This window comes from Merops nubicus, unplaced genomic scaffold (assembly GCF_000691845.1).
Source record: "Merops nubicus isolate BGI_N331 unplaced genomic scaffold, ASM69184v1 scaffold875, whole genome shotgun sequence".
Taxonomy (NCBI): domain Eukaryota; kingdom Metazoa; phylum Chordata; class Aves; order Coraciiformes; family Meropidae; genus Merops; species Merops nubicus.
This window is the reverse complement of record NW_008610127.1, coordinates 306,298-326,267: the sequence shown is the minus strand read 5'-3', so window position 1 is coordinate 326,267 and position 19,970 is coordinate 306,298. Positions and strand designations below refer to the sequence as shown.

General features: G+C 38.6%; 1 protein-coding gene across 1 annotated transcript in view; it reads left to right on the top strand.

Annotated features, from left to right (window-relative positions):
* Positions 1-19,970, top strand: part of LOC103773417 (utrophin-like) — a gene marked incomplete at its 5' end in the record, with an annotated part of 260,165 nt that overhangs the window by 38,733 nt on the left and 201,462 nt on the right. The window contains 5 exon segments of the mRNA XM_008940784.1: positions 1,154-1,359; positions 2,494-2,611; positions 6,137-6,342; positions 7,811-7,965; positions 13,122-13,311. Of these exon segments, the coding sequence (XP_008939032.1) occupies positions 1,154-1,359; positions 2,494-2,611; positions 6,137-6,342; positions 7,811-7,965; positions 13,122-13,311 (875 nt within the window).

The following is a 19,970-nucleotide window of genomic DNA, read 5'->3' as shown; positions in this document are numbered from 1 at the left end:
TAAGTATTTGTAGGGTATTTCCTGTATGCAGGCTGTCTGTAGTCCTTTAAATAAAGGACATTCTGCATCTTTCAGATGCTCAACAGGGACACAGGTAGGTCTTTCTTATCTACTAGATACTTTCTGAATCTTGTAGGAGAAGCTGTCTAAATACAATATGTTCTTGTATCAGACACTGACACTGGCTGTCTTTCCAAGTTGTTGGAGGCAGATCGACAAATACAGAGTGTAAACAAGATGCGTAGGTCTCTTTTTTAAGAAAACTAGATAAAAATGGCAGCCCTTGCCTGAAAGAATTTTTATCTTGAACTACAGTAGATTAGCTATTTAGATGTATAAATTTATATATTAAAAAAATAGCAGGATTAAACAGAATTTACAGGGGGAAAGCCAACTCCTGTTTAAGCCTTTCAAAACTTTGATTCAGCTTGTTTTCCTTTCATACAGAGTGTTTAAGTAAAGCTCCTGTATTTCATGGCTTGAGGCAAGTATGTAACATTCATACTCCAGGTTGGCTTAACTTAGTGTTGTCTTAGAACTAGAATGCAACCAAACACAGCTTCTGAAAAAAATCTTGAACAGCTCATTCTTCACTTCATTGCAGTGTCAGGTTAAAAAGATAGAAAGGGTGGGGTTGAACTGGCAGGCACCTGCCCCTTCTTAGGACAGTTGTGTGTTGCCCAGTCCAGGAAGCATCTCTTGCAGTAGCTCAGAGTGCTTAAGTGGATTCTGAGCCAAGAGTGGGGAAAACCTCTCTGTCACATAATACAAAAGTAAGACAATTTTAGACATTTATCTTAAACAAAAGGCTTGGTTTTTATGCTTAATAAGAGTCGATTCCCTTTTGTGTCAGTGTTTAGCTTCACTCCATTAGATTTAATGTAATTTTGCTGTTGTAAGTTTTCTTCTTCTTTGTTTTGTATGTAGGTGAATTGTTTGGGTGAGTCTTTGGCATGCAGTGAAATAATAGCCTTAAGGGGAAAAAAGCCAAAAGGAGTTTCTGGCTTAGTTTCTGGTAGTTAAAATGCCTCAAACACAATTTTTTTCTCTGTAGATGCTGTTGTGTATTCATAGGAATTACAAAAAACCTGTAATTCCCACAATTGCACGTGGCCATGACTTTTTCTTTAACAACCCCCAAACTGTGTTTCAGATGTCCAAAAGGTGGTGCTAGTATCTTCTTCCTTGGAGATTCCTGTTCAGAGTCAGCAGGCTTTGGAACTTTCTGCACCTGCTGATCTGGATAAAACTACAACAGAGCTGGCTGACTGGTTGGTATTGATTGACCAGATGCTCAAGTCAAACATAGTCACCGTGGGAAATGCTGAGGAGATCAATCGGACTATTGCACGAATGAAAGTATGTGCTTTTCTGAAGGCCAGTGGATTGGAAAATTGGCTCACACTTTAATAGCTTGTACATTCTAGTAAAGAAATTAAATGTGTTTAAAAAAACCAAGAAACTGACTAAAGGAAATGTGTAACTTTAAAATTACAATTTAAATGCTGTTGTTACTACATTTGTCTCCCCTCTGTTAACTACTGCATCCATATGTGAACTAGGCAGTGCTATTTTTTTGTCCTTTTAAACAAAGCATATAGAGAATACATCCTGACAATGGTATTTTTTTTTTTAGGATGGTGTAGATAGCGTGTGCTATACAGAAGTTGGAGCAGCTTCATATTTGCTTGGAGAGTGACCTTTGTGATCTGCTTCTTAGTGTTTTCTAATGAGTTTTGTTTTGTTGCAGTTTGTCTAAACTGGTTTCCAGAGACATGCTGAAATGATTAAAAGTTATAACAGAAATGCTTATGATGGAAATGTTTGTTTCTGTTGCTAGTTCGTGCTATGCTGAGCTGTGACTAAGGGCAGTATTTGAGATTTATGCTACCATTAAGGTTCATTTTATTTGACTTGATATCAATTAACACAAGTAACGGTAGAGCAAAAAGCTGGAGGCTAAACAGGTGCTAAAAATGCTTCTGTGAATGTCTGACAATCTGGAATTTGAAAGAATGTGATGTACAGTAACTTTGGAAATATATGAGCTGTACTATACTTGTAATATGGGCTTCTGGTACATTGCCACAGTGGAATAACTACATTTTTTTGTATGATATATATTCTGATTGTTCCTCCCTGTTCTTTTCCCCCTCCCCTTCTTTCCCCTAGAGCTGGGTAGGAGGAAAGCAAGTTGTGGGAGAGTTAAAAGTATATATTGGAAAATATTATTCAGTGACTGCGTACCATGGTTTAACCATGACACTGTGGCAACCGTGTAGTTTGTACAGGTTAACCTTCACCTTTGGATTTTCAGTAACTGTAATTCAGAATATTTCTGCTTTTTTAAAGCTGTGCTGTGATACTGTGCCTGTTCAAGGGTTACAGTAATGGTGAGAACAGTCATATACATGTTTTAGCTACAAATAATACAGATGATGTTAATTAAATTCTGCTTTGTGGACTTCAAAATCGTATCCTAATTCTCAACAGATAACAAAGGCAGATTTGGACCAGCGGCACCCTCAGCTTGATTCTGTTTTTACTTTGGCTCAGAATTTGAAAAATAAAACTTCCAGTTCAGATATTAGGACAGTGATCACAGAAAAATGTAAGTTTCTTCATTCGGTGTTTGCAAATACAGTGTTTCCATGCTAGAAAATAACCTGTCTTAAAATTTTGATTTTGAGGCTAGCTGAATTTTCCTTGAACAAACTGAGAACCTAACAGTTAAATGGCTTTCACTGTAGTAGTCTAATGAAAATTCCTGGAACAAGAATTGTTGCCTGTTTTCTTGACTGGCTGTTTTTTCAAGTATGAAGGTAAAAATTTTTTTCCTGGGATTTCAATCTGTCTTATGAAGAATTCGAGTTACTTGACAGCCACAGATCCAGGGAATGAGGATTTTTTGTTTGTTTGTTTATTGATAAAAAGAACTAATCATGTATCTATTTTTGTTGAGCTATGATCCATTGGACAGTTAGTGAAGAGTATGAATGTTACTGACTTGAGACAGTAACTTTGTGTGTGTACTTTTGAAATTGCTGATTGAGAGATATTAGAGCTTTTAAGGTACTTATATGTACTTGAAAATTGAGTTTGCGCTTTAAAGTTCCCCACCTCCTTTGACAATTTCTTTTACTTCTGCTTAAGGGAAGAAAACATACAACTGACACAATTAGAAACTAAGGTACAATGTATTCTTTGAAGTCTTAATCTTTGCCGGTTGCTAAGATTAGAAAGTTAATCAAGCAGAAAATATCACAATTAGAAGTAAAAACAAAAAGATATATTTCTTTTTGTTCTCCTCTGTAATGCAGTTTTCCTTTACTACATCCAGATGAATTTCTTTGATATCCTTAAGACTTGCTGGAGATAATAATGGGGTCGTCGGATGGAAAGCCCACAGGTGCTGATGTGAAGGCATCTGCTGTCTAAGATTCAGAGGAGCTAGGGGTAGGTGGGGGAATAAGATCCAAAGAAGTTAAAACAATTTGTAGGTCCTGTTTTGCAGCCATTCAGAGCTAGGGGTTAAGTGGAAACTTAGGGGCGTATAGTAACTACCTAGTCTGTAGGTGTCAGTCAACAGGGGGAGATCTGGTTAGTCACGAAACTTTCTTGATTCTTCCAAAAAGGTGAACAAGGAATAATGGAAATGTTTGTTGAAAATTTAGAATTCCCCTATAGTCATGCCCATGCAAGGTGGGAACAGAAAAGCTGTGTATGCTGCCATAAATGAAGCTTCTAGCAGATAGCCTAGATGCTTCTGAGGATTTTGCTGCCTGTCATAAAACATAAAAAACCAGAAGGTTTTGGTGCTACTGACATTATAAAGAAAAGTTTGCTCTTTGAAGAAAAGTGAAGCTCAGGACTGCTTTATGCATGTCATTGTGGAAACACTGTGGGGACTATACTGGTGTCCTACAAACTCCTGTGAGCCTCATGTGTGTTCTTAGAAGAAGCCTAATTACTCAAATAGCTAGAAGCACAGAACCGGAAAAAAGCTTTCTTCTCGGGAACTTCCCTCCCCATTACTGTATGGGCATTGGGAATTAAAACCACAGTCTTATCAGGAATTCTTTCCAATCTTTCTGCCTTTAATACCAGACTGGTGCCCCTGACAATGTTTTCTAGGAACCTACCTTGAACCTGCTGAATGCTGGGGCTACCAAGAATTTAGCTATTTTTCTGTCCTGCTTTGGTGGAGAATGAAGAGAGGGGAACTATGTCAACTGTGCAGTAAATAAGGTTAACTTTAGTAGGGAAAACGATATTAAGAAGTATTCTTTCTGTAATAATAATAATGGTATGTAAACATCAAGTATCTGTCCAGTTCAACCAAGTTGCTATTGCACGCAGCTGTTTCTCAGGAATATGTTTTCCTTCCAGTTGTATGAGGACAGCCTAAACATTTAAGAGGTTTTTCTGTGCAGTTCATTACCTAGCATACAGGGTTATAGGCTTTTTTCATTGCTGCTGTTTTTGCTTTTGCTGTTTTAGTGAAACTATTGATCTCTGCCAGAAGCTCCTGGTTTCCTTTGAGCATACTCTTTGTCCAATGGTATAACATTTTTTCTTTTTCTTTTTCTTTTTCTTTTTTTTTTTTGGGTAAATAAATCCCCATATTATTATTTGCTGTTTGGTTACTGAAGTTTTCTTCTAAGTTCTTATTCAGCGTGACCTGTGTCATGCCTGAAAATTAATCCAAAAGTTGGCTGTGGGTTGAAACTGGCAGATCTGTATTGCACAGGTTATTGGATTGGTCCACCAGTAATAGAGTGCTCTGAAAAGTGGACTTCACTGCCAGAGTCTTTGAGAGCTTTGTGAAACTAAACAGAATATTGTTGAATGTATTAAAGTTGAGAGATAGTCTCAAGCAGATCAAGCAAAATGCCTTTGTGTAAGTGTAAAAGGATAAAAAAAAAAAAAATGCAAAGGGTAAAGTTAAATTAAGTGGTTTTAAGTTAAGCACAACCTTTGGCATTTTTACCTCATGGAAAGATGGATGTGACCTGAGTATCAAGTGTGTTAGTTTTCTAATAAAATTGCATACTTACTGGTAAATATATTGCATGTGTTACACACTGCCTACCTCTTGTGTTGCTTAAAGCACAAACATACTAAAGAAAACCAGCTTAGGTTTTTTTTTGCCTTGTTAGTTTTTTTTACAGGCACTTTTTTTACTCTTTGGTTCTCGTGATGTGTGTTCCTCATAAATAACTGTAATGACAAGTAATAGGGAGACCTGTTTTCACCTCTGTATACTTTCAAGTAACATGCTTTTTTTATGGTGTGTAAGTGTTAAGAAAAAGGCATGATGCTATTTATTTCTCTCTGAAGGCAGACTTACTGCTTTCCCTGACACACTATTTTTTTTTTTGTCCTAGACTCTTGCCATGTTGTCTTTTTCACCCTTTGTTTATTAAAGGTTAAAACCTGTTTATTGATCATTTAGTGTAACTCTATTGAGAGAGGAAGGGGGTACTTGAAGGAAATGGGGTGTGATCAATAACCTCTGTTCTGCTGTGTAATCTACATAAGTCTGTAGAAACCTATGGTGGAATGAAACTGCCCAGGTAGTTTGTTACTCTAGTGCTTCTACTTCGGCCAAAAAGGTAGTAACAGTGCCACTAGACTGCCTTCAAGACACAGTGGTCTGGAAAACTCAGTTAGTATAAGCTATGCAGATCTAAACAGGCTCTATTTATTTATTTATTTGTTTATTTTTACTGGCTTAAGTTGCAGATGTACAAAGATGACTTGCTGGTGCGGCCATCACCCTAAAATTGTGCTCCTTGGAGCCCTGCTGCTGGCCTATCTCTGCAAGTGCAGCTGCACCAGATTTGCCTCTCACATGTGTGTACTTAAAAAGTAAAGTAACAGCTTTGAAATATTCTAGAAATAATAGTTGTCACCTACATGCTGACCCACTTAAACAAGAGGTGGCCAAATGCCTGCATTTTTTGTTTGCTGTTGTGGATGTGTAAACTATATGAGAAACTAAAATATTGAATATGGAAACGACTATATTTGAGAATAAATTATATTATTGCCTCTTATCTTAGGAATTAAGTGACAGTTATTGCTACTTACATGCTTGCCTCAGCTTTTTTATATTCTGTGTTGTCCTCCACAGTGGAGAAGGTGAAGAACCAGTGGGACAACACCCAGCATGGCGTGGAGGTGCGACAGCAGCAGCTGAAGTACATGCTGACAGACAGCGTGCAGTGGGAGAAGCAGAGGCAGGAAATGGAGCACCTCATGGAGCAGTGTGAGATCCGTCTACGTATGCTCCTGCAGGCCCCAAAAGACACACTTGCCAAACAGATTTCAGACAACAAAGTAAGACCTTCTACACACTTTTTTTTTTTTTTTTAAACTCCATACAAGACTTCTCAGTCTCTATGTAATGCTAGTGAATTCAGGCAATGTGTGAATATACAACTTAGTTGTACAACTGATTTGGCAATTTTGACTCTTTTTGGGCATGCTAAACTCTAGTTTTTTTCTTTTTTTAATGTATTGGACTTCCTGAGAGTAACTTTCTGGGAGGAAAACAGGAGGCATGTGTTTGTGTTGCTTTATAATTGAAATGAATGTAGTGTAGCATCAAATAAATGGTATGCAAAAAGCTTGAACCTCAGACTAATAAGTTTAAGCTTACAGCCACAGAAGGTAGCATGTATATTACTTCACAGAAACCTATTAACAGTAGTTTAGTGAATCTGGGAATGGACCAAGTTAATTAAAAGTATCCTGAATTTCAGTTCTGATGGGTGCCAGGCATATTCAACATTTTTCCTTTTTTTTTCCTTTTTTTTTTTCCTCCCAATCCCATACAATCTTTACTGCTTTTCATATCACAGCAAACCTGCTGTGATTAAATCAATAAGTCTGATGTCCTTTGTCCTGGTGGCTGTGAGGAAAAGGGCAGGCTGTAGGTGGCACAGGATGAGAACTAAAGAGACAAATCAGCAAGGAGGGGCTCTTATCAGAGCAGTATTTTGAACAGGGCTATAGCAGAGTTGAAAAAAGTGTATGTGTATTTCTGTACGTGTATATATTTGTGAAAGGACAATAGAGGGGTGCAGCTGGGTGTGGAAAGAAGCGGGGAGTACGACTGTGAGAATTCCTCCCTGATCCATAGCTATTTCTGTAAACAGTAAATGTGCTTTTCATAGTCTTTCTTTACATGAGCAGGGGATTAGAAATGGACTGTTAGGTCAGCTTTGCTTTCTGAAGTGAAAGTAGACTTGTGCTCAGAGATAGTATGGAGATCATAAGGTATAGTTGGACATACATATATCCAAGCATATTTTTTCATTTAGAAATAATCCTGAGTTCAGTGTTCTGTAAAGTGAAGTCACCTTATGAATATCCTGCCACAATAAGTAAACATATCTCATTTATTTTCTTCACTTAAAAACAAAAAAAATCCCACAAAACAATGAAATCAGTTTCTCATGCTGTGAGCTTCGTTTATGCCACTTATAGCTGCTGCTTGTTCATGCTACTAAAAATATCTAAGTGTTTTTACTTCTGTTGCCAGTAAAACAGAAGAGAATTTTTTTAGCCTTTGTTGGTTCTGGCCAATATAATTTTTCCTCACCTGTTCCGTTCATTGTCAGGACACTTTGTGTCATACACAATTGTGCGTAACAGATTTTTGTGGTAGGATTTCTAGATGAAAAACGTGCACATTTTTGGTTTTTATATTTTAAAAAGGCAAAAATGTCTTTATGATATGATAAAATGTATAATATGACAAATAATTTTTATTTTAATGTCTCATTCTGGAATCGCTTTTTAGGTGTTAGTACAGGATTTGCATAGAGGTGACATCACAGTCGCTGCCTTCAATGATCTTTCTAATAAACTTCTTCGAGAGTATCGTGATGATGACACAAGGAGGGTGAAGGAAACCACTGACCAAATGAACACTTGTTGGGTTAATCTGAACCAAAGGTAATTACAAGGTTTCACTCTATAAGCAGCTGTGTCTGAAAGATATCCTATGTATACATGTCTATTAGTAGCCTTTTTGTCTGCTTTACTGCAGCATTTAAGGCTACTGTGGATAATTAACCAATTACAGTGAAACTGTTTTGAGTTTTGATGATTGAAGTTCCCACAGTTCACCATAGGCTTCTGTATTACTTCTCATTTATGTAGTGGATTTCTTTAAGGGAGAAAAGTACTTCTCTGATGTTTAGTCTCAGGTTTGCCTGTAGCTATTATTTTCTGAGTGTCTTTGAACAGTTCCTCTCCTATTCATTTGTTCTGGTGTCCTTAATGTATTTGCCGTTTGTTGCTGTGCTTTCTTCAAGGCTCTAAGTATTCAGCTTGGTCTTCTGACACATTGATTCATTGCAGCTTTTTATCTAACAGAAACTTTCCCTTAATGGGGCTGCACTTTGAGTTCCTCAGTGTTATGCTTCTAGCACCCTCATCTAGAAAATACTTGAGCTTAGGAACTGAGGCTTACTTGAAACTTAATTCTTTCTATTCATCCTCTATTAAGACATATTTGCAAATATATCTTAATGAAAATACAGTCTTTCCCCATGCATAACGTTGTTTTCCTGCAAGATAATGTAATCTCTGCAGCAGTTCTTTTTAGTATTTTAGACAGTTAACATCTAGAATGGTGTCTGACTCAGTGCCTGAAGCTTAAAGAAAGGATGATACACTTTGTGGTTAGAGGGGCAGAAGAGAAAATTGATTCTGTGTATATGGGAGTAGAGGAGATGACAACCAAAGTCTACTCATGTCTCTATGTAAAAAGGGCAACTGCTTTTGTAATGAGATGTCAGTAAAGGGAAAAAATCCTAGGTAGTAAAGCCTCTCAAGTTGATGTTATGTCCTGGGGAGTGAGAGGAGGAGAACTTTGCAGTGGCAGGAAGCAGGTAAAGAAAGAATCAGAGTAGAATGTCTTCTTACCCTTCTTTGGAGGAAAATGGTACTTCTATCATTTTGTACTTCTCTTGTGGCAGCTGGTTTCTTGGTTACTTCTGTTGAGAGATGAGGTAGAAAACAGGGGAAAATGCTGTATGGCTCATTCCATATGATGATTTGAGAGAGAATACAATATTAATATCTAAATGTTTTGAGTTATAAAATTTTTTCAAGTAAACAAACTATTTCATAATTATTCTATGTGATGCTGAAAACTTATTTCTGTGATTCTTCAGAAAATTTCCAGTATACTGTGGGAAGGACTTTGGCATTTGACAAAACTTTCTTGGCTTTTACTTTTTATGAACTAGTTCATAGTGATGAGATCATCTCCTGAAATGGCCCTTCCTGACCATTCATTGGCATAAAGGTTAGATACTGAAGCACTTTCACCATCAGATCACCCTTTCTGTCCTCAAAGTAAACTTAATTTTTCCAAAAATGTCATTAACTTAATCTGAACGATGATATCTGGAGACGAAGATGCAGTTAGTGGGTGAAGGGAAACAGCTCCGTGTTGCATTAGCAGTAACAGTAGACTACAGCTCTGTAGTAGTCTCATTCACATTCAAACTTTGCAGTGTTTTGGCCAGAACTAACACAAACCTGCCCACTGCTCAGAGCAGGTGACCAGAAAGAAGAACTCCTGCCTGGAAGCCTCTAATTATTTTTGAATGTGCTGAAAGTCTGGAATAATAAGCAGTTGCATTCTGTTGTGTATAACTGAGGCTCCTCAATTATCACTGGGGCTACTGTTTTGCCGTCTGCAGCCTTAAGAAGATGATTATCTGCTTCGTTTTTTAATTAAGGGCAAAATGTAAAGGAGAACTCCAAGAGCCAGTGGGTGGCCAGAGCGTGGTGCTGCTCAACATAACCCCGTGGAGCAGCAGAGTAGAGTTAAGAGGGGAGAATGTGCAGTGAAAGCACCTTTTAAAGGGAAACAGGGTTTTTATACTTGCTTTAAAGGCAATAAATAGAAATACTAGTGAACCTTGAGTGACAGGGCTTACGTCATGCAGCAGATCTCGGGACACGCTGGGGTTGTACACGGAGCATGTGTGTGGTCCTATGGCCTCTACAAATGCAGATCTAGAATAACAATTTGTGCCTTGCTTGGAGGTTGTGGAAGGAAGGGGTGCTTTCTAACATCACTTGGGAGAATCACTGTCCTGAACAGCACAAGAACACTACCAGGAAGACTGTAGCCATAGCATGTAAAGTTGAAGAAGCTTATTTTAAAACTGTTGACGTTAAGAGATTGAAGCTCCCCAGCTTGACATACTTGGACATTCTGCCCAGTAGCTGTTCATGTTCTATTTTTATACTTTAGGATAAAACTGTAGTAATTCTGTGTGGTTTTGCTGCCTCAGTAATGGATTATGGTTGCTGCCTGTAGTGTCTCAGATGTTATTTTCTGACTTTCTTTTTCATCACACACTTGAATGCATTGTGGATTTTTAGTTTAAAACTGAAGAAATAACTGGGTGCAACAGAAACCTGAAACAATACCATGAAAACTTAAATAGTAAAGCTACAGTTTTCTTTTTCTTGGATGTGTCCTTGCTAGTAGAATCTGCTTAGACCTTCTTCACTATCACTATTAATTGAAGTTAGCTGCATTAGTAAAAGGTTCTCCAAGTTCTCCATACATTTCGTTCTTACATCCTGGAAGGACCCTCTGACTTTTGAGGGTGTTCTAATTGTATTAGTATTATTTGAAAACTTCAGTCATCTATTTATGGCATGGAGTGGTTTTTAATGTCTAGTACAGAATTCTCCACCGTTTTCTATTTTACATTTGTGGCCTTTACTGTAAGGAAATGAAAGTATTTGTGTGCACTCTGTAAAAGTGTTGATGCTACTGCTACACAGCTCCTCTTTAAATGACCTATGCAATCTTAGAGCAGTAGTTGTAAATCTATTAATTTATGCCTCTGGAGTATGTATTTAGTGAAGGGACTTTTCAGCTTTAATTCAAATATCATGACAGCACTGGGACTGTAACAGGATTTCATTCTTTTAGTTTCAACCAAGCAGAAAGTTTGAGAAATTAAAACTTCATGCTGAAGATAACATTCTTTAATGAATGGTATTAGTGACAAAGTTCAGGTTGTCTCAATTCTCATCTAGCACATTGGTACTTAGAGATCTGGGTCACTTAGTGTTTCATCCTTTGGGCCTTTTGTTTTCTTTGAAGGTCAACTTTATTACCAGTTTGTTCTTTCTGTTGTTACTCTTGTTCTTCCACCTTTGGCCTTAAACCCCTGCTAGGGAAGAAAAATCCCTGCAGAGGGAAAGGATTTTGAAGTCAGAGCTCACAAATGCTTTTACTTTACATTTTTCTTGCAGTTCCTTAGTGTGCTCTAATTTCTGAGATGGTGCTGGTTATCGTTTCTAGGCAGTATCTATCAAACCATTTGTAATCCCTAGCATGTGATTTATTTTCTTAGGAGTGGATGAAACATTCCAGAGCTTCAAGGGAGAAGCAAGAATGAAAGCTTCTTGCCCTGATAGTCATGTAGCAGTAGCCAAAACTTGGGCAAGCATGAAGTCAGGAATGATTCACATAGTCTTATTTTGGATAAAGCAGTTAAGAGGTGACATAAGACCTAAGCTCCTCAAGTGGAGGCTGCAACACTGTTTTGCAAGTAGTCTCTAGAAAATTCAGTTGCTTATGCTAACTAATACTTAGGAATGTAAGCCTGGCAGAATTGGGGTTGCATGAGATTTTCTTACTGCCCTTAAAGGAAAGCAGCTTTTCCTTGCATCTCTCTTTTCTGATGTGCCAGTAATCCAGAATACCTGCTTTGAAATGCCATCCTGAATGGTACTGAACTCCTGCAGTTTCTTTTTTAAACAGAGTATTCTCACTACTTTTGAAATTTGTAATTTTAAACACAGTGATTCCCTAATAATGCTGAGCAGTGCTGTTGCCACAGCTTGGCAAGGAGGAAAGAAACCCTAAGCAGAATAGGAAGAGGTAGAAGATAGATAAGTTTGAGTATGCCTGGAGAAACGTGTTTAATGTGAGAATGTCAGATACTGCGTATTTTGGCCTTATCTTAGTTTCAATTAAATACCACTTTACCCCTGGAATCTTAAAATATGGTTAGTGCTTGATGTGAGAATGAAATTTAACTTCTTATTTAGCAGCAGCATTCTAGATAGTAGCCCTGTTAGGGGTTTCTGTACAATGTGCTGGTGTGGGACAGCTTGTTTCTTTCTTTTATCCTTATTTTGGGAAAAGAGATACTGCAGAATTACAGGCTCAAATGGTTTTAATTTAGCTTGTCATGCTTTAATTAACATTGTTAATCAGGGCTTTTAAAATTGCTGACTATAACAGTTTTCCATCTGAGTTTCAGTTCAATGACAAGGAGGCAGTTCTGTTATGCAGAAGTAAAATGTGATTGTCTTTCTAGGAAATCTTTTGAAGTTGCTTACCAACAATATAATCTAAAGGTTTTGAATTGGTTCCTTGCATCTCTTAAATTCTTCTTACAAACAAAAACTTTTGTCTTTGTATGAACCAGAGATCTTTTGGCTTGATTGAAAATTTGGACAATATTCTGTCAGTCTTCTTTAGATTTAAGCACGTTTAGCATGGCTTGACCGTGCTGATGGCAGTATATTATTCTGTTTGTTTGATAGTGTCAAAAGTCTTGTCTTTTAGCAGAAAGAGACAGGTATTTGACTTTTCATCCTTCAGCAGTTTAACAAAGTTAGGGAAATGTTTCTGTTTGCTGTAAAAGAAGAAGGAAAAAAAAAATCCCCCAAACCCTCCGTGCTTCTACTCCATATGATTTTTATTGATGAGGAAAAGCATTCACACTTTACAGACATGCAAATAACACTTCTCCTCTTTGGGCTAGCATAAGCCCATGATGATAATACTGAAAGGAAAAGCTAGGTTTTTACTTAATAACTAAGTTTCTTCCACATGTTTTTTTAAAAAGGGCTGTGACATATGTAACCAGTTCAGAACATCTGTGGGTAGCTATAGCTAAAAGAGCCAGAGCAACAATGATATAATGATAAAACAAGCTGTGACAGATGTATAGTTTTTTAATACAAGTAACTTTTAGTTTTCATTTTAGTTGTTTCATTACGGTGTATATAATGCTGTGTGTCATGGAGGAATATTCTGACACTTGTCTTGTTTTTAGAGCTGTTGATAGGCAGAATTTCCTGGAGACAGAGCTGAAGGCAATACAGGCCTCACACAAGGATCTGGAGAGCTTCCTCAAGTGGCTTCAAGAGGCAGAGACGACAGTTAATGTTCTAGCAGATGCATCCCAGCGTGAGAACACTGCTCAGGACAGTGCCTGCGTAAGGGAACTCAGAAAGCAGATGCAGGTGAGAAAATAAATACTGCTGTTACTCATACTTTTTCTCAATGGCAAATGTTAAGGAGGAGAGAGATCTGCTAAGCTGGGGAAATCTGCAGCCTATTGGAATATGTTTAAAAACTAGTATTTTAGAAATCAAAGAAAGCAGATTCTTCTTCTTAAGGTTTGAAATACATGTTTTGTGGATACCTGTAGCACTGAGGGCTTTTAAATATCCTTCGGAAAGGTGACTGTATTCAGGAAGTGTATACCAAGTCATGTTGTGTGAGTGTCCAATTGAACAATCCACTTCCCTCCAAGTGAAGCCCTCCTGAGCTCCATTGTCTCCTATCTCTGCCTGCCACCTTTCTCCTCCTGCTTTTTCAGCAGTCCAAGAAGTTGTGCCTGGATCACCTTTTCTCCCCCCTCTGCTGCCCAGCTGCTTCCCAGCTGGTCTGCTTTCCTGTACAGGCTGCAGATGGGCAACCTAAGAAATATCTGAGGAGAGTAACTGACAGCACTTACACTTGGTTTTAATATATGGATACCCTCACTTGTCTATAATGTACAAGGGAGATCCCTTCTTCCTGTCTGAGAAGCATCAACTAACTGGGTACTACTCCATCTGCCTTCTCCTGACTGCATATCCCATACATCTCCTTTGGGGGGAGATAGGAAGGGGACAGAGGAGCTGGATTCAGTGTGCATTAAGGGCACAGTGTTTTGAGGGAAAAGAGGAGGAAAGGGTGTGAGGACCCTGCAGCTCTTAAAAATTAATATCTTTGGGTCTGTGGCAGAAAAAGATTGAACTGGCTAAAAGGGTTTTGTATTTCTATGGTACATGAATTTCTTTGTCCTATGAACCTGATGCGAATGCTGTTGATGTGTCATCTTTCTCCTCAATGTTCTAATATATTTTTTCCTTCAATTAGCGTGCCTTATTTAGTGCAGTTATTTTGGTAAACGCAGAACTGGGTGGCTGGATCAGTAATTAAATCCTGCACTCTGGATTTGGAATAATGTTGTCTGTGGTCTAAGTTCATGGGGTTTGAGCAGCTTATAATGAGAAAAAAAAAAAAAAAAAGGCACTGCTTTCGGTGGTGCTGTTAATCTGAACATATCTACACTGAATTTAAATGAAACAAGACAGCTGAAAGTATCTGATAGCAAGCGGCTCACTGTAATCATAAGGAAGAGAACAAAACGTTGTGGAAGCTTGTTTCTGTTGAAGATGAGATGTCAGCTGCAGATGTTTATATAATTCTGGTCAGTTGGGTAACTCCTCTGTAGAAATGTGGCTCTTTGGGAAATGCTGACACTAGTCCGTAATGGCAACACCTAGAAGTTAACATTATACTTTCTGTTGGCAAGAAACCCTGAAGTAGTGTAGTGGAGGTGGAAGAGCTAAAACAGGGCCAGAGGAAACTTAACAACATGAAGCAATGCTGAGTGTAAATAGACCTATTTCTTCAGTACCTTGCATTCACTGTAGTCAATCACACCAAGATGAAGCTGTTATCTCCCAATTTTCTTGTTGGCTATGTGCAGCTGTGAAGCACCTTGGTGGTGGAATATTGTTCACCCTCCTTCATTGTGTTACAGTCTGGTTAAAGTTGCCAGAGTTGTGCCTTGTGAGGGGAGAACTGCTGGACAAGATTGCCTGATGTGTGGAGAAGGCCTGTAAACAGCTCTTGACCATACCCCTTGTCCTCAGTTGTTCCCATCGAGAAGGTAGATGTAGGTGTTTGGGCATGGCCTCCCCTCGTTCAGCATCCCATTACCTGATTCTCCATCGTTTTCTGTTGACTGTATGCTTCTACACACAGTGAACATGAAGCATAATCACTTAACTTACTCATTTCACATAATATAGTGAGGTTTTTTTTCAACTATGAAAAGAAGTAGAGCATACCAAAGACTGTCATAGTATAATGGCTTCCAAAATTAACTTTGTCCCTTACCATCTTTCGATCTCACTTTAAATATAACTAAAGGCATTCACATCATGATGCTGGCAAGTGCTCCAAAATCAATGATTCCATTTTCAAATATTTGTTGAAATTGACTTTTGGAAATAAAATAAAGCCCTAACATCTAGCTGTACCTTAAAAAAAAATCAAGCCTACTCCCTTGCAAGATCTTAAGCTCAGTATCTGATTAAACAAAGATCATTTCCTGTTCTTCCCCTGTTGAGTGGTATAAAATAAGTGTTCCTTTCTTTGAGAAGAAGTATTTAATCTATATGACTTTAAGAGGAATGCAGGGCTTTGACTTTCTCTGCTCTGTGTGAAGATACCTGTGCCCCTAAGACCTGTGCATTAAGTAAAACTTTGAGTTTAAACTGTGATAAATTTTAGGAGAACTATGTGCTGAACATAAACAAAACTTGATGAATTTGTTCTTTGTTTTGCTATATGTAATATATTTTCAAAAGAGGAACATCTGTTAAACTGCCATTTGCGTGTGTGCGTGGGAGGACTACCCTCCATTATGTTCTGGTGCTAACTTGTTTGACTGCATCTGGGCACTGTGGAAGTCTCGTTTTGCCATCCACTGCAACATATGAGGCTGGCAACAGCACTGTGCAAATAATGCAAAGTTTGAGTGCAGTAACGATTTCCTTTTGAAAAGGAGGAAGTTCACAATTATGTTATCAGTCTTCTTCATTCTCTCAGTATCTGAAGGTTGCAGAAGACTTTCCTTTCAGGTTAGTGCTGAAACACTCCAGTCTGTGTTGCAAAAAGTTTATCAGCCACCTGAAAGAGATGAAAACCTAATTTGAAGCAAGATCCAGAAAATGAGCTAGGAAATAGCAAGAAGTAATGCCAGGTCAATGCATGTGAAGTCCTGTGCCTACAGATGCAGAAGTGTTCAGAATAACTTGAAAGTTTTGGCTTATTTTAAATTATAATCAGTGGGGGGCTGTTTGTTTGTCTTACTGCTTGATGCAAACTTATGTATTATCTGGGAAGGAAAAAAGCAGAACTGAAAGAAGGCAGCAGGTGTGGACCATGGGTTTTGTCTTCTCTAAGAGTTTTGAACTCTTTCTCTGTTATTTCCAAATGCCTTGGTGTTTTTTGACTTGTGCTGCTTCATAGGTTTCCTCAAAAGATGTTTGGTAAGAGCATGTCAGTTATTGATAGTAGGCCAGAGCTGGTAAGTTAAAGGAAGAGACTTGTGGTGGGAGAGGAGAATAGACATGAGCCAGGAGCAATGGATTACAGTGGAATGGTTCAAGTGAGTGGTGGAATTGGGGAAAGAAGGTGAGTCTGGCAAGGTGGAGAATATGGGTAGTAAATTTTCTTATGTACAGAGTGGAATGAATGCTCTGTTTCCTCAAATGATGTTGTCGGTGGTGCTGGATAGATGAGGAACAAACCAAAGTACAGGTGAAAGGAGTTTACTTGAGGACTGGTAGAAGCATTGATTCGGTTTGAAAAATAAGGATGAAAAGGCTGTGTGAGCAGAATTGGATGGGAAGAGTTTTTAAGTGTCCTATACGAAGAACCTGCACCCGGCATTCATCCCTTCAGACGGAAAATGCCTGAGAGGAGTCAAAGCAGCACAGAACATGCTGGCATCTGTCTCAGTGGTGCCTTGTCTGGGCTCACACAGACCTGTCTCGCTGCCTGCCCTTGGTGCCTCCCTACCGTGCGGACTGAGGCGCGTGAAATGTGTACATACCTCTTGGTGTGGCACCGTGCACATCAAATAATACAATTACCTGTAGGTGGTGTGTCTACCACCTACTGTGCTGATAATGGCCACCCTGAACCTTTGCCATGGCAGCCCCTCTAATAAAGGTTTAAGTAGATTCATCTTAGCACCTTTGGACAGAGTAAGAAGTAGCTGTCCCTGGTGACGCTGCAGTATCACCACCCCCAGGGCTGTGTTGGCTGTATTGCACTGGGAGTGCCTCACTGGCAGTGAAACACAACACATCCGTGCTCTTGAGTGTCCTACTGCCAGCCTTAGATAGCTTAAATAATTCTGCTTTGTCATATGAAAAACATCAAAATGATGATACCTCTTTGAATTAAAAATGGCTAGAAAAGGGGCGATGGTGCAACAGTACGCTTCTAATTTGTCCAACCTCTATTCTTTCTTGTCTTGATAAGTCATTCAGGAAAACATTTTGATTGGAAACAGCTTCTGAAAAACATCCCTACTTCCTGGCACAAGTGAGAATCCCTCTGAGATCCCTCTGACTAAATTTGCCTTAAGAGTTTTCATAGGAGAGAGGTTTACCCCCTGCAGTTCTTCCTTTTGTTGCGGGTAATCTAGTTTTGCGAAGTGGCTGTGTGATTTATTAGCCTTTAACGTACGGCTGCTATAATTAGGGCAGGTGTCCCTCTGCTTCTGCCTGGAGATTTATAACACAGGCTGTTACTCACTCACTCCACAGCTCTGGCAGAGCTCTGCTCGGTCTGAGAGCGAGCGCATCCTTCCCCAGCGCGAGGCAGCGAGCGCTCCGTCTGCCGAGAGCAGGCGGCTGCTGGGGGAGAGCAACTGTTGTGACACACCGGAGCCGTCTCCCTGGAGGAATTGTTTTTCTGATCTGGCCGCTTTCAGCCTTAAATTAATAACCCTTCTTGGCTATTTAGTGCACTCCTGAACGGTGGCAGAAGCTTGGCTGCTCAACAACTTCGTTCACCCTCTGCACAAGCAGAGCTGAGCAGCGCCGGTTAGAAGAATCTGCGAAGGCTGTTATTTTTTTTGCCTTCGTTTCGTGGGGTTATTTTGGGAGAGAAACTTATGCTGTATCAACCTCCTTTGCCTTTGCAACATATAAACACTGTGGCTCACGAAAGCAGTCCTGGAAGAGAGCATGCTCAGAAAGCTGGCAAATCATTGTCCAGTGACCAGGAGGAAATGATAGTTGCTCTTCATTTATAATGCAAATTCTGAGGTGTATTCAGAAGTGTGGCAAACTTAAAATGATGGCTGTGGTGAGAACATCTCTGCAGAAAGTTGTGGTGTTGTTGCATCGTTTACAAAGGATGGCAGTTTCTTCTCCCCGTTACCAGAAGCTCTGTAAGGTAAGAAACCTAAGCCCTAAATCTTGAGAGGGTCTGATGCTAACTTGCTTATTTTCTTTCCTTTTTATCCCAGAAAGACAACAATGGGCTGGTTGTCAAAAGTGTCTAGGCTATCTGGGGTGTTTTTAAAGCCTGTCATGCTCTCATGTGTGTGTTTTATTGAAGAATGCAATACAAAAAGAAACCAAACCCCTGTGCTTGTCAGAGTGATACATTTATTTTTTTTTTTTTTTTTTTTAAAAAAAAGTGCTCTTTTGCCTACCATATAAGTGTCCGGAAGGGAACTGTTAATGTTCAGTGATGTTTTTTTTTTTTTTGAAATACCACTACATGTTCTTTTCCAAAGAAGTTGGCTAATTCTTGGTAAATACAGTACTTTAACTCCTTTGTATCCATTATGTAGAATAACTGCATCCTTTCATGCCCCATGTTTTTGCTTTTGAGCTTTACCAAACTTTTAATTAGGAACGAGTTCAAGAGACTAATACGCAGCCATGAAATTGTGACATCATGTGCCTGTATTTATAGAGTTCTTTCAGAGATTAGAAAATAAAGAAAAGTTGGAGTAAAAGCTTGTTGACAGAGGATACCACTCATATTGTTGTTTTTGCTGTTACATCTTGCTGGATGACTATTTTCTATTTCTGCTTCCAGAAAGAGACTGTGTTTACACTCACCTCCCTGTTTCAGTAGTTCAGAACTTTAATACTGTTGCAATATTCTAAGCTATCTAGTAAAAAGCATTTTTTAAAGTAATTTTTAAGATCACTTACTGGGTTAAACAAACCAAAAAATATATATTCAAACTGCTCTGTAAAATCCATGAGTTAATACTGCTGCGGTGCTGGTGCCTCTGTGGAATGGCCATACTGTCATGTGTTATTGGACTTTAATATAAGAATCCTGCTTCTTAACTTGAGAAAAATATAAAATTGGAGAGGTCTTTAGCTGTATGCTGACTTAACCTTGTAGATAGTCTATTTGGCTGCCTTTGTTTTTTTTTTTTATTTTTACTTCATGTAGTACTTTAAAACTGCCTTTGCTTGTGAAACTGTTCCTGAGTTGTGTGCAAGGTATGTGAAGACCAAAGTGCATGATCACCTCTTGTTCCAAGGATAAAACAAAGCCACTGTAACTTATAACACTTGCTTCAGTCTGAAATGTTTTATTTTTATTATGACAAATGCAAAAAATGCATCAAGTAAAAGAGATCCCACCTCTATACTAGAGTTTGGAAGTAAGTGAGAAAAGGGTATAATCTGGTACATGGTTCATAACAGTGGAGCTTGTGGAGGAAGTTCTGGCATACTGTTTTCAAATGGGTGTTTTGGTGTGCCTCTGTTTACAAAGCTGTACTAAGAGGTGTATCTTCATTATGAAGAATGATAGACTGTAGTTTGTGTATATACAAGCTGTTTTAAGAAGCATACTTCAGTTACTCTTTTCTTCATTGATTCTGTCATTGAACAGCTCTGTTTGCTTTTGTGAATGAGGCAAATCTTTCTCCATTAATGTAAAGATATGGTTTTTAATTGTCTTTTCATAAGCACTGGGAAACTAAAAGTGCTTGAAAACCTATTTAGTCACATTTTGTGCATAAGCTTGTTTGTAACAATGTTTGTTACACAAGACCTATTTTGTGACTTTT